This window comes from Rhagoletis pomonella, unplaced genomic scaffold (genome assembly GCF_013731165.1).
Source record: "Rhagoletis pomonella isolate Grant_MI unplaced genomic scaffold, Rhpom_1.0 Rhpom_scaffold_00001, whole genome shotgun sequence".
Taxonomy (NCBI): domain Eukaryota; kingdom Metazoa; phylum Arthropoda; class Insecta; order Diptera; family Tephritidae; genus Rhagoletis; species Rhagoletis pomonella.
Window position 1 is genome coordinate 46,175,751 of NW_023458555.1, and position 12,644 is coordinate 46,188,394.

General features: G+C 32.8%; 1 protein-coding gene across 1 annotated transcript in view; it reads left to right on the forward strand.

Annotated features, from left to right (window-relative positions):
• The window catches only part of LOC118746930 (solute carrier family 35 member F6-like), a 38,495-nt gene extending 37,044 nt beyond the window's left edge, over positions 1–1,451 (forward strand). The window contains exon 5 of the mRNA XM_036480955.1: positions 1,417–1,451. Coding sequence (XP_036336848.1) covers positions 1,417–1,451 — 35 coding nt within the window. The remainder of the gene's footprint in view (positions 1–1,416) is intronic.
• The last annotated feature ends 11,193 nt before the right edge of the window (positions 1,452–12,644 follow it).

Genomic DNA, 12,644 nt, shown 5'->3' on the forward strand with positions numbered 1-12,644 from the left:
GTATCTAATAGTTGTGCCGTAAGTAGGGTACAAAAAAAATATATACATATATATAAATAAATAGCAACTGAACCAGCAGCGAAGACAATAACAATATTACTTTCCTGTTTGTTTTGTACTTAGTTTGCACATGTTATATTTGGTTTTGTTCTACCTCGAGAATTTCGTGCATATTTCACTAACCAGGTTATATCATATAAATCGATATACGGAAAAAGTGCGCAGACATGTCGCAACTTATTTTTTCATAGAATGCAACTATAATGTTCAAGGTATATGTATGTAAATGAAAACACTTTTGCTTGATGCCACCTACTTCACAAATATATGCCTACGTATATAGTCAAAAACCCCTAGTTTTTAAACCTTTTTACAAAAAATTAAACAAAATACTTAGACCCATAATAAAAGAAATAAATAATATTAAAAAAAAATTTTAATATACAACGCTTTTATAAATGGACTAAAAAGTAGAAAATAATATTTCTCAGTCCCATAGAATTTGTTTTGATAACTTTTGATTTTGAAATTTTAGCAAAAGTCACTATAAACAATCTATGAAATTGAAAATGAAAAACGTGGAGCGCATGCAATACAAAGCATTCGATTTAATTGACAATAGTCAAACTAATAACGTAGACCTAAAATTTCTACAGCGAAAGTACAACTTTGAAATCGATTTTAAGCGGTCGTTATTCATATACCCACATACATACATACATACATATATTACTTTTCATATCAATTCAAGTGTATTACATGCGCCCCACGCTTTTCATTTTCAATTTCATAGATTGTTTATAATAACTTTTGCTAAAATTTCAAAATCAAAAGTTATCAAAACAAATTCTATGGGACTGAGAAATATTATTTTCTACTTTTTAGTCCATTTATAAAAGCGTTGTATATTAAAAAGTTTTTTTTATATTATTTATTTTCGACTTTTTAGTCCTGTCTGAATAAAATTTTGCAATAGATATTAAAATAATTCAACGATATTAATAGAAAGGTGCACACACATGCATTTACATATGTATGTACATACAAACGAGCATCAATTAATTTTATTTAAAGAAATGGCGTGTCGTCTATTTCCGCTGTAGCAAACGTAGTACATAGGGCGACATCTAGATGTCATCTACCTCGCCCTATTCACTACAGATGTCGCCCTATGCACTATGCTTTTCTATAGGAACTTTTCAAAGCAAAGGTTTTATGGTGTCGGACACACAACATTGAAAGTTTCTGGATCCACAACATTGAAAGTTTCTGGACACACAACATTGCAAGTTGATAAAAGCATTGTAAAATAAGATAAATTTTTATTGCCTAAATACCTGAACCAGAAGGTTCCATTGCCGCTTTTTATTTATCCTTAATACTATATAACATATACTTTTGAAAATTACACCAAAGCTGAATGTGTGCCTCTAGTAGAACCAGAGTTATGAGTATTCGAAATTTAGCATCTGAAAGGAAGGTCAAGAAAAACAAAATCAATTTTTCCGCTGGCACACTTATTTATCGATAGAAACGGCACACACACTTGTATACTGTGTCCATAAATCGGTAATCGGCAGGGTTTATTTCTTGCTTTTTGCCTTTTTACTTTTGTTGCTTGTACTTGACATGAGCAATTACCCCCTTCAAGTTGTAATATCCCTTTTTCAATAGACATAAACTGCAGTTAAGGCTTGGTGGCAATGAACTATTGGTGTACAAAGTTTGAGCTGGTCATCAAGGCGGACGTCTTCAAATTTTAATCAATTACGCAGAACCACAAATAAATCAATAAGTTAATACCAGGTTTTTTATGTGTTTTAGGGTCCCCGTTTTGCTCCATCGCGTCAGGGTTTGCTTCTAACCTCAAAACACTTTGCGAAAGTTTCCCCCGTCGTAGCCAGTTTGAACATATGATTTCACAGAAGATAATTTAGGTAGGCCTTCTTAAGTGAAGTTATTCTAAAATGAAGGCTTTCCTGAAAAAGGGCATAAATTTATGTTTTTTAGCATTACAAATGAATTTCAATATACATCTTAAGTTGCAATAACACATTGTATTTGATATAAACCTTAAGCAAATACTTTAAAGATCTATGAATTTTATAAACTAAAGAAGCTACTTTGAATGAACTTCACCAAAAGGCCTTCTGAAGTAGTCCTCTAAAAGCCCTTTTGGAAGGCCTTCTATGTATAGCGAAAGAAACGGCCCTTCAATTGATGCCACTCCATACAAAAATTAAAGGAGAAGGGCTTGTAGAGTGGAAGGCCTCTTGACTCCAGAAAGGCCTTTCGGAAGGGCTTTTAACTCCGGGTTATAAAATGATGTATATTTAATACAGCCATGCACGACGAACATTTTGGCGAGCACGTTCACAACTCGCATTCGTCTTTTTAATTTGTTCCTGTAGCCCGCAAATCCCACGGATCCCGCATGTGTAATCCCCCAAAAATTGTGCGGGACCCCGATTTTTCGGTACTGGATTCCCTAGATATGACCAGTACTGTATGTATGTATAGATAAATAAAATTGTTTATGTATTTAAGTGAATCAACATTTTTCATTTATGTATAAATTTAGCCAAAACCAAATTTTTGCTAACTATGTTCGTATATACAAAAGGTTTTCATTAATCGGGACCTCATAAGTAAGTTAAAAAAATTATTTAAAAAATACTATATCTACATATATGTGAATGGTTAATTCCTAACGGGAATAAGTCATCATCTTTTTAACCGAGGGTATCAGTTCGTCGGAATATTTTTGTTTTATGTATGTTACCGCATAACCTTGGACCACGTCAACCGAACCACGTCGAAAATTCTTTTTGCATCGGAAAGGTAGTGCCTCAGTGGTGGTCCCATACTAATCTGGTTTAGATCCCATCATAGGATCATGAAATGTATATACATATATATTTATATATATATATTAGACAGCATCACACCCCATACAAAAAAAATCGATACTGCTTTTCCATTGGAATTATAAAATCTATTACATTTTAAGATGTCCGCCAAAATATTTCGGAAAAATGTTAAGATCTAAGTAAAGTGGAGCGATTTGAAAATACCTCCAAAAAGGGAGTTTTTTATGAATAAAAATTGTTTCTTAAAGATGTTTTTTGAAAAAATTCCCTCAAATGACAAAACGGTTTAAGCCTAAAAAATTGTATAAAAATATTTTAAAAAAATTTTAAAAAATTTTAACGGAATCGTAATAATAAGATTTTTGATGCTGTTTTTTAACTTTTTTTCAAAGATTGGTATAAGAAAAACTTGAATAACTGAAACTAAGCTCTTCCGATTTAGGCTTGTGAGATATGATTGGAAAGGTATTTTCTCACCTTTTTTATTTCTTTGCTAATAAGTAGAGTCTGACCGATTAATCGGCATCGGCTAGTATCGGAACAAAATTGAGCATCGGCATCGGCATCGGCCTTTTTCCGCCGATTCTTTGGAATTTCTTTTCAAATGTTCAGGTGAAGCGACAGCCAAGATTAAAAAACATTTGCAGACAGCTCACAAAAATGAGTTTTTTTTGTTGAAGGTGTTTCACGTTTTTTCCATACAAAAGTATGTGCGACAATTTTCTTTTATATGGAGAACACTGCCAGCAAAAAAAAGATTGCCAAAAATTAACGGTATTTTATAGCAGCTTGAAACTTGCACTTCATTATACTAGAATGAAATGGTCTACAAAACTGCATACCAAAATTCTGATTAAAAAGTTTGAAATTTTGGTGAAAATAAGCAGAATTTTTCTAATTTTTGTACAAAGTTAAAAATCTGAATTTATATGGTGTTTGTTGTATACCAGCTAGACTTTTATAAAAAAAAATAATAAACTTTAAATAAAAAAGACAAAATCGGTCAAACTATCGCAATTCTTTTATTTTGTGGACCACTATATGTATGTACATACATACCTAGCATATAAGTTCTTGAGTGCAAAAGAGTGTATTTTAGTACAAAACGAAATGAAATTTTATGTTCCTAAATATTTTTTACTTAGCACCATATAAAAAAGTGTTTTATGTAATGTACATAAATGTGATATATGTACATATATTTTTACACAGCCATATGTATGTATGTACATACATGTGTATGTAATGTTGCATAACAAGCCAATTAATTCAATTATTTCTTTTCTTTTGTTTTTTTTTTTAACTCCGTGAAATGAACTGATTTTATGAATTAATACATTTATTTGTAATTTTTTATGGAATCGGCATCGGCATCGGCATCGGCCGATTCTTTCCCCATAAGCCGATTAATATGTGTGTGTATATATGTACCTTTGTATAATGAAATCAACCTTGGCTGGTGTCATTTCTTTGTAAATAAAATAATAGACTGCAAAGGCAAATAATGTACTCCAAACACACGTATGTGCATATGTACATTAAGGTGCATAACTCTGTATACAAGAAAAGTGGGTTTCCATCCAATTTATTAAATTTTAAGGCTTTAGCTAAAATATTTGAAAAAAAAAAAGATTTACGCCAGCTGGGCCGATTTGAAAATACCTCAAACAATCCGAGTTTTTTATAAATAAAATTAGTTTTTAAAAATATTTGTTGCACAAAAATCACCTCAGCTGATCGAATAGTGCAAGCTTGAAAGGTCTACTTAAAGATTCTTTCAAAAATGTTTCAGCGGAATCAAAATAATGAGATTTTTTGACAGGACTGCAAACCGCTCCAAAAACTGATGCGACACGGTTCAGTGGTTGACGCCAGTTACCGCAGAACTCCACAGGCGAACAGCGATGGCCTACCAACTGTCATTTTGACGAGCAATGTGATTGCAAGTTTTTGTGTGTGGGCACTTTGATGTCTTGAAATAAGCATTTGCCGCATGACGCCACCAGACAACATTCTCTCAATTTAGGTGTTTAAAAACATTTAAATCTTTAAATAACTTGCTGAATAATTTCCTAAAACGTAATCATAAATAATCCAATAGGGAAGAGATTTTTATTTTGATTTAATATAAAAATTTCATCGATGTTACCACCAGCACGCTTTCTTTCGAATGAAAATATGGCTGTCAAACTATCGAATTGCCTGCAATAGATGTCAAGCAATAAGCGCTGACATATATTGCAGCACATGAGAAATAGGCGGTCTCCATTGGAAATATATTTTGTGACATAGTTTTCACGACATCAGTATTTTCCTGTGGAGACAGGGCCTTAAAAATAACTTGTACCAGTACAAGAAGCGGTTCATGAGTATAACTGAACCGCGGTTCGTTCAGTTCAAATGGTTTATTTTTTTTTAATACAACGTTTCACAAAGGCAATTTAAATGAAACGACTAATTTAAAAACCAATTTTTATAGGCACACTTTTATTAGTCTTTAGTAATAAAATACTAATTAATCATTAGTAGGGCTCGGAAACTCATGCACTCCGAATTCAAAAAGTGTACTAAAACAAGTAAAATATCCAATTAAGAATATTTTCCTAATACTTTTTTGTCAGTACAAAAATAAATAACACATGGATTTTAACATGAAAATAACGAAAACAATTTACTTCAAGATACAAAACATATTTATGTATAAAATTATGGCCTTATTCATAAACAAGTAATTTTTAGCAAAAAAAAAGACTTAAAAAAAATATATATATATCTATATATTTCATGATCCAATGATCGGATCTAAACCAGATTAGTATGGGACCACAAAAAAAAAAAAAAATATTACGACGAACTGATAACCTCCTCCTTTTTTGGAAGTCGGCTAAAAATAAAGTAGCTTTAGAAAACGTTTATAAATCGAAAAATTTATGAAAACGTCATTTTATAAAGTTCTTTAAACCTACTTTATTTCTTATGAATAAGGCCATTAGTTTATAATGAAGCGACAGTTTCAATCTTGAGTAAATAGAGACACACAGTGCTAATAGTGGTTCAGATGGATATTTGGTTGGTTTAAGTGGATTGCCACCTTGGTGAAAAGCAACTAGCAAATTATCCATTTCTTTCCACAACTCGTCCAACCTACAGTCATTTGGCGGGTTTAATGAATTTCAGTACGTCATTCAGAGAAATGCACCCAGTGGGAAAATGTAATATATAATAATCGAAAAAATAATCAGTAAAACAGCCCTTTTCACATTCGAAAATGCATTTTTTTCCCCCACCGCGATGTCCTACAAAAGTGGGGCATTCATTTTTTGCGACTTTTTGGATACATTAGAATGCTGATTACATATTAAGCAGTAATTTAATCTAGAACTCTTAAGACATACATTACATTATTTATAACGCATATAATGCATTACTACTTTTCCCACTGGGCAGCTGCACTCTACAACATTCTGGCAGTAAGGCTTAAATCCTTGCGAGGGAAGCATTCGACTGTCTCTTTTAATTCGCAACTGCGACAGAACCTGTTGAAGGGCCCCCACGGGCCAGTACACTATACACACTGCAGTAAGTTTTTAGGTATCTTCTTTGCACATTTTTTAAGAGAGCTTTGGTAATCCCGTACGATACTTGACGGTTCTACCTCTGCTTGGCCTCCAAGTGATAAAATTCGGTAATTTTTGCGTGGAGACATTCAGTGCGTAGCCGCATCTTGCTAGTTCGTCCGCTGCCTCGTTTCCGTAAATGTCCCTGTGGCTCGGGACTCGTATTAGGGTAATTTCGTATTGATCAGAGATATAGGCCAGCTCTCTTCTGCAGTCCTCCACTAATTGATATCTAACAGAGGTAGAAGAGAGTGCCTTAATGGCCGCTTGGCTATCCGCGAAGATATTCAGATGAATTTTAGGTAATTTTTATGTCAAAAGATTTCGCACTAAATTTAAATGGTTGTATAACAAAAAAGCAAAAATATGAAAAACCATATGCATTATTGTAAAATAGACTAAGATATGCGCAAGAAATATGTAAAAAACAGGTATTTTTTTGCAAAATATGCAAAAACATGCATTTACTGCAAAAATATGCACTAACGTTTGAATAGCATTTTAAAGGAAATTTCATGATTCGTAAAGATAACTTAACTATTTCCATTTGAAGATGTCTAATAAAAACAAGCATTTACATGTGATTCCGAGCCTTAATCATTAGTAAAAACAAAAAAATAAGCCCCACCACCTAACTGCTAATTTTTTTTGGAGTTATTTCTATTTATGTAAGTAATATACATTTTAAATGTGAACCAAATCGGACCATATACCTGCGCCATATAGGACGTTAGTTCATCTTTCATATTGTATTGTCCTCGGGTTCTGAACTAAGTTTGAAGTTTCAAATTTCTAGTCCGAATTTCTAGATAGTTAGAAATAGATTGTAAGATTTGATTACACATAGGTGAAACTAAATAAAAGCTTGTAGTTTTTTTATTTGAATTCAATATGAAAACTTAAATTGCTGGTGAAAGTGCATACAAATATTACAAAAATATGAAAAAACTATATAAATACATATAAGGACTGCGGCGAATAAAATTGCCCGTCAGATTTTTTTTTACAATTGTACTGCTGAAAAATTCAAATCAAATCTTTTGTATCATATTAGCTCTACATTAAATATTAGAATATAATTTTAATGAACTGGAATCCATAATCCGAACCGAATCATTTTTTGTAGTGGTTTCGGACGACGGCGGTTCACTTCAAACCCGGTTTGCAGCCTTGTGTTTGGATGCATTTTCACATCAGTCCAGCCAACATAAATCGTCTTATGTTTCCGAAACGTTTTAGCGGAAATCTTAAAGTATAATAAATTTTATATTTCCGGAGGAAAAACCGCAACTTTTTTGGCGTGGTAGCCTAATGTACAAACGCACATGTGTATTTATGTATGAATGTATCCACATAAATACTCGCATGCTTATAGGCATGCACTCAAATATTTTCGCTCTCTTTTAAAAATTGTAAACACCTTAGCCTTTGGCGAATTGGCAAGCAATAATGCCATTGGATTTTTAATATTTATAAATACATACATATGTATGTATGTATAAACATGAGTATAAAAATATGCACTAAATTTTATGCGTCTTGTTTTTTTATCTACATATATGCGGATTAAGCTTTATACGTACATACATATGTAGATTAAACTTGCTTCCAAAGCATAAATTTATTTACCAAGAGTTAGCCCAAAGTTCGATCTCCAATCAGTAAACAATGCCAAACATCATGCTGTTGATGTGCTTAATGTTGTTGCAACAGTAGTAAAGTTCTCTAAATAGTTATAGGGATTTTTTCCTATATCTTCATTAACTCTTTCTTCATAATTTTCGCTATGCCGCGTACCAAAGATCAGATGTGTAAGCAATTGTATGTAGTGAAAAAGGAAATGCGTATACATACATAGACAACTGGCTAAACGGAAGCAAAAACATCCAAAGGATGAGAAGCAATATCTTTTTGACCTTGATATACAAAAGAAAGGTTACTGAAGAAGGTTACTGAGGGAACTATATTTTTTAGGGTGGTCCTTAAACGTAGGAAGCAGATTTTTACATCAAATTTCCTAAGCCTCAACCCCTACGTCGATACTACCATAGTCGAAGATATCATAAATTTTGTTCCCGATTAAAGTTAGTTAAGGCGTGTCGCACAGAGGTCAAAATTCAGATTACCCAATGAAGATGTCTTAACCGCCTCCAATCGGGACCAAAATTTATGTGTGATATCTTCGACTCTAGTGGTATCGATTTTAGATGTTAAATGAAAAAAAAATATATATATATATTTTTAAACTCTTCAGTCCATAGAGGCATCTGGCCTTTGACCCCTTGCGACACGGGACCAGCATTTATATGTGATATCTTCGACTATGGTGGTATCAATGAAAAAAAATTCTAACAATTTTCATAAAAGTTTCAAAATTTATATCCAGAATTTATAGAAAATTTTTAAGTACACAGATTTGTAGCCCGTTCAGTTTTAGCAAAACAAAGTGCAAGTTTCAAGTCGCTAGAAATTACCGTTGACTTTTTAGATTTTTTTTTTGTGGAAGGCGCTGCGCATTTTTTAGCATATAAAAATAGGTTTTGAACACGCGTTATATGGAAGAAAACGCGCCACACCCTCCACAAAAAAAATTATAAAAACAACGGTTATTTCTAGCAACTTGAAACTTGCACTTTGTTTTACTAAAATTGAACCAGCTACAAATCTGAGTATTCAAAAATTTTCTATAAATTCTGGATAAAAATTTTGAAACTTTTATGAAAATTGTTCGAATTTTTGTGAACTTTATATGGTTTATGTTACAGAAAGAACTATATTTTCACAAATGCTTAATGAAAAAAATTGTGCATGAAAATAATTGTGAATTTTATATTACAACAAGGTGTACACCTCAGTTTGGCACCGACTGTATGTAATTGGTAGTTGAAACAAACTTACGCAAATTGCTGCTGCTGTGGTTGTTGCAATGTTTGTTGTGCCATTCTGTAAACAAAAAAATCCGGAATTAAAATTTAATTGAATGAATTATAGTCAAATGTATTATATTACTAGTACTGCAGTGCCATGGTGTTTAAATTAACTTATTTTCATTTACCAATATAGGCCGTACAAGTGTTCAAAGATTAAATTTGCTTTTCAAATTCAGCAAAACATATTACGATTACGTTTATGACAAGATATTGCTATAGGAAAAGGTAATTCATTAGTGTTATAAATTCGATAAGAGGAGCACTTATGTATGTATGTATGTTGTGATCAGCCGATTAAGTGAAATAACATTTTGACCAGTTTTTTGCTATTTTTCTTTTCTTTATTTAATGCGTATTATTTTTTATAAAAGTCTAGCACATTATATAACCAGCACTATGTAAATCCTCATTTCAAACTTTGTACAAAAATTCAACCAACTTTACCAATTACAGCCAAAAATTTCAAGCTTTTAATTAAGAAATTAAAAAAATTAGGGAAGTTCTATATCACATTAAACTTTAGCAGGATAACGTACACATTTCAACATCGCGTTGATTTTTATTACTTTTTTGCTGACGGTATTAGGCATTTTCTTTCATATAAAAGAAATCGTCAGGCATACTTTATATGGAAGAAAACGTACAACACCGCCAGCTAAAAAAAAATATTACAAATCAACGCGATCTTCTAGCACTTGAAATTTGCACTTAAATGGGCTATAAAACTGTTTCCCTAAAATTTTTCTAAAAATTCTGAATAAAAAATTTTAATGTTTTGAGTGTAATTTGTACAAAGTTTGAAATGATGCAGGTTATGTAATGTGGCAGACCGAGAACGCGTTCCAGTTTTAGTTAAGTTATCCACAAAAGAGCTAAATGGGAACAAAAGTATGGAGAGCAGTTTGAACGGGAACGGAATGAGAACAAACGGTTCGGCAACGTTTCCGTAAAGAACAAAATGCGAACAGAATGAGAACGAAAGTTTCGGAGGATCAAATAAGAACAAAAGTCTGAGAAACGTTCCGCTAGAGAACAAAACGGGAACAACAGTTTTGAGCACTTAACCTAAAGAATGAAAGGACTTCTGTGTGTTGGGATGAAAAATCATTTGAGTGAGCACCACGATTGTTAATTCTAAGCCAGAGGAAAGCTGGATCATTTCAACTTTCATATTGTTTATCATTTAGGTGAACTATTCATTTATGGAACATTTTTTCATTTCCTGTGCATGAAAAGTTCTTTTCTTAAGGCTTTCGTTGACTTTATTTGCATAATTTTCTTTCAGTAGGTTTTTGATTAATTTTAATATTCAAACATTTTAAGCTAATGAAACGCTGTGAGAAAAAATTGTTGTTCTGGCTTCAATTCTTCGCGAATAGTTTAGAGAAGATTTGTTCCCGTTTCGTTCTCTGTCAGAAAGTTTCTGGGCCCTTAGATACCAAATTGTTCTTCGAGAGAAGGTTCGTTAGACATTAGTTCCTGTTTTGTTCTTTTGCCAGAAAGGTTCCGGAGAATTTTTTTTCCATTTTGTTCTTTTAGAAATGTTCTCGAAAGTATTGTTCACATTTTGTTCTCTTTAGGAACGTTCCAGAGGGTTTTGTTCTTATATAATTCTCATTGAGAACTAGGCTAGGGTAAATCTTGAACTAAATGAACTATTTAACTAGTTCATCTCAAAGAACTAGTTCGGTAGTTCGGTATCTTCATTGAACTAAATTTGTCAGTGCTACTATTTCTCATTTTGGATCGCGATCCAAATATTCTTGGCACGAACCTATGTCGTGTATCCCCATCTTTACAGATACGTTTTAAAATCTTTTTACATTGTTGCTAATTCAGTTCCTTGCAAACGAGTTTTTTCGCAAATATTAAACTAGCGTAGAACGCTTTTAAAATTAAAGCTTTTTTATTTTATGTTATTGCGCAGCAACATGTAAGTTTTTGTTTTGTACATGTTACCGGCCAAACCCGATCTTAGCACAAACTAGTTTTTCCTAGGCTAAACTAGTTGTACCTAGATTCAATGCGCAAACAATATGGACCCAACAATATTGTGGACTACGAACCTGGAGTTGGACTGATGAGGGTTATTTTTATGAAGTGTGGCCGAAGGCCTCCTACGAGAAAATAGTGTTCTGCGCAAAAATACTAATCTAGTTTAGCCTAGGCAAAACTAGTGTGTCCTAAGATAGGTTTGGCCGGTAACATCTGTATGTACATATATAGAATGTATAATAAAAATAATTGAACTTTGTTTAAAATAAAATTCGTCAATTGAACTGTCTGAACTAAAGAACTAGTTCACCGAGGTGAACGAACTACAACTGAACAGTTCACTTAAAAAACGAAAGTGCCCAAATCTATTGAGAACGTTCTCGACAGTTTTGTTCTCATTTCGGTTTTGGGTTTGAAGCGTTCTTGGAAACAAAGCGACGAGAACGACATTTATTTTCGATCATACCTTTTGTTCTTGGTCCCTGATACAAAGTATGAGTAAAACTTTCTTTATATGGTTAAAAATGCGTAGAACCGTCAGAAAAAAAATTTTAAAAATCAACGCAATTTCTTAGCCACTTATTTCTACACATTGTTGTACTAAAATTTAATACCGCGTGTGTTCGCATGAGGCGATATCACAGGAAATTTTAAAGGCGATTAGTTGAATCAAAAGTTGGCTGCACCCCAACTTCATTGGAAGCGATTAGTTGAAGAGAGATTAGTTATAGAGCTTGGAACCTTTGCTTAAATGATTTTGTTTAAAGCATGATCTTATTCTCATAAACAAATAAAAAACAAATTTTAGCTTTCAAAATATTGTTAATACTTAAAAAGAAAATGTGTACGCAGACTTTTTCTGCTAAGTGTATGTATGTATGTATAGGCAAGCAATGCCTGGGGCCTTGCGAAGTATACTACAGCTGCCAAGTAAAGGAGCGCATATTCGGTGTTGGATTTGTGGTAGGAGAGAGACTCCGTCGCCGAGTACTGTCGTTCACCGCGGGGGACGAGCGTCTAGCTATAATCCGCATAAAAGCGAGATTCTTCAATATCTCGCCCATCTGCGCCCATGCCCCGACTTAAGAGAAATTTTATACTAAACTGTATTATATAATATTGAAAACAAGTGAAAAACATACATAACATGTCAATAAAAAGAATGAATTTCATTCACTAGATTGGGGTTTCTGCAAATTTTCGGCATTTTTAATTGTATTCTAACCAAGAGT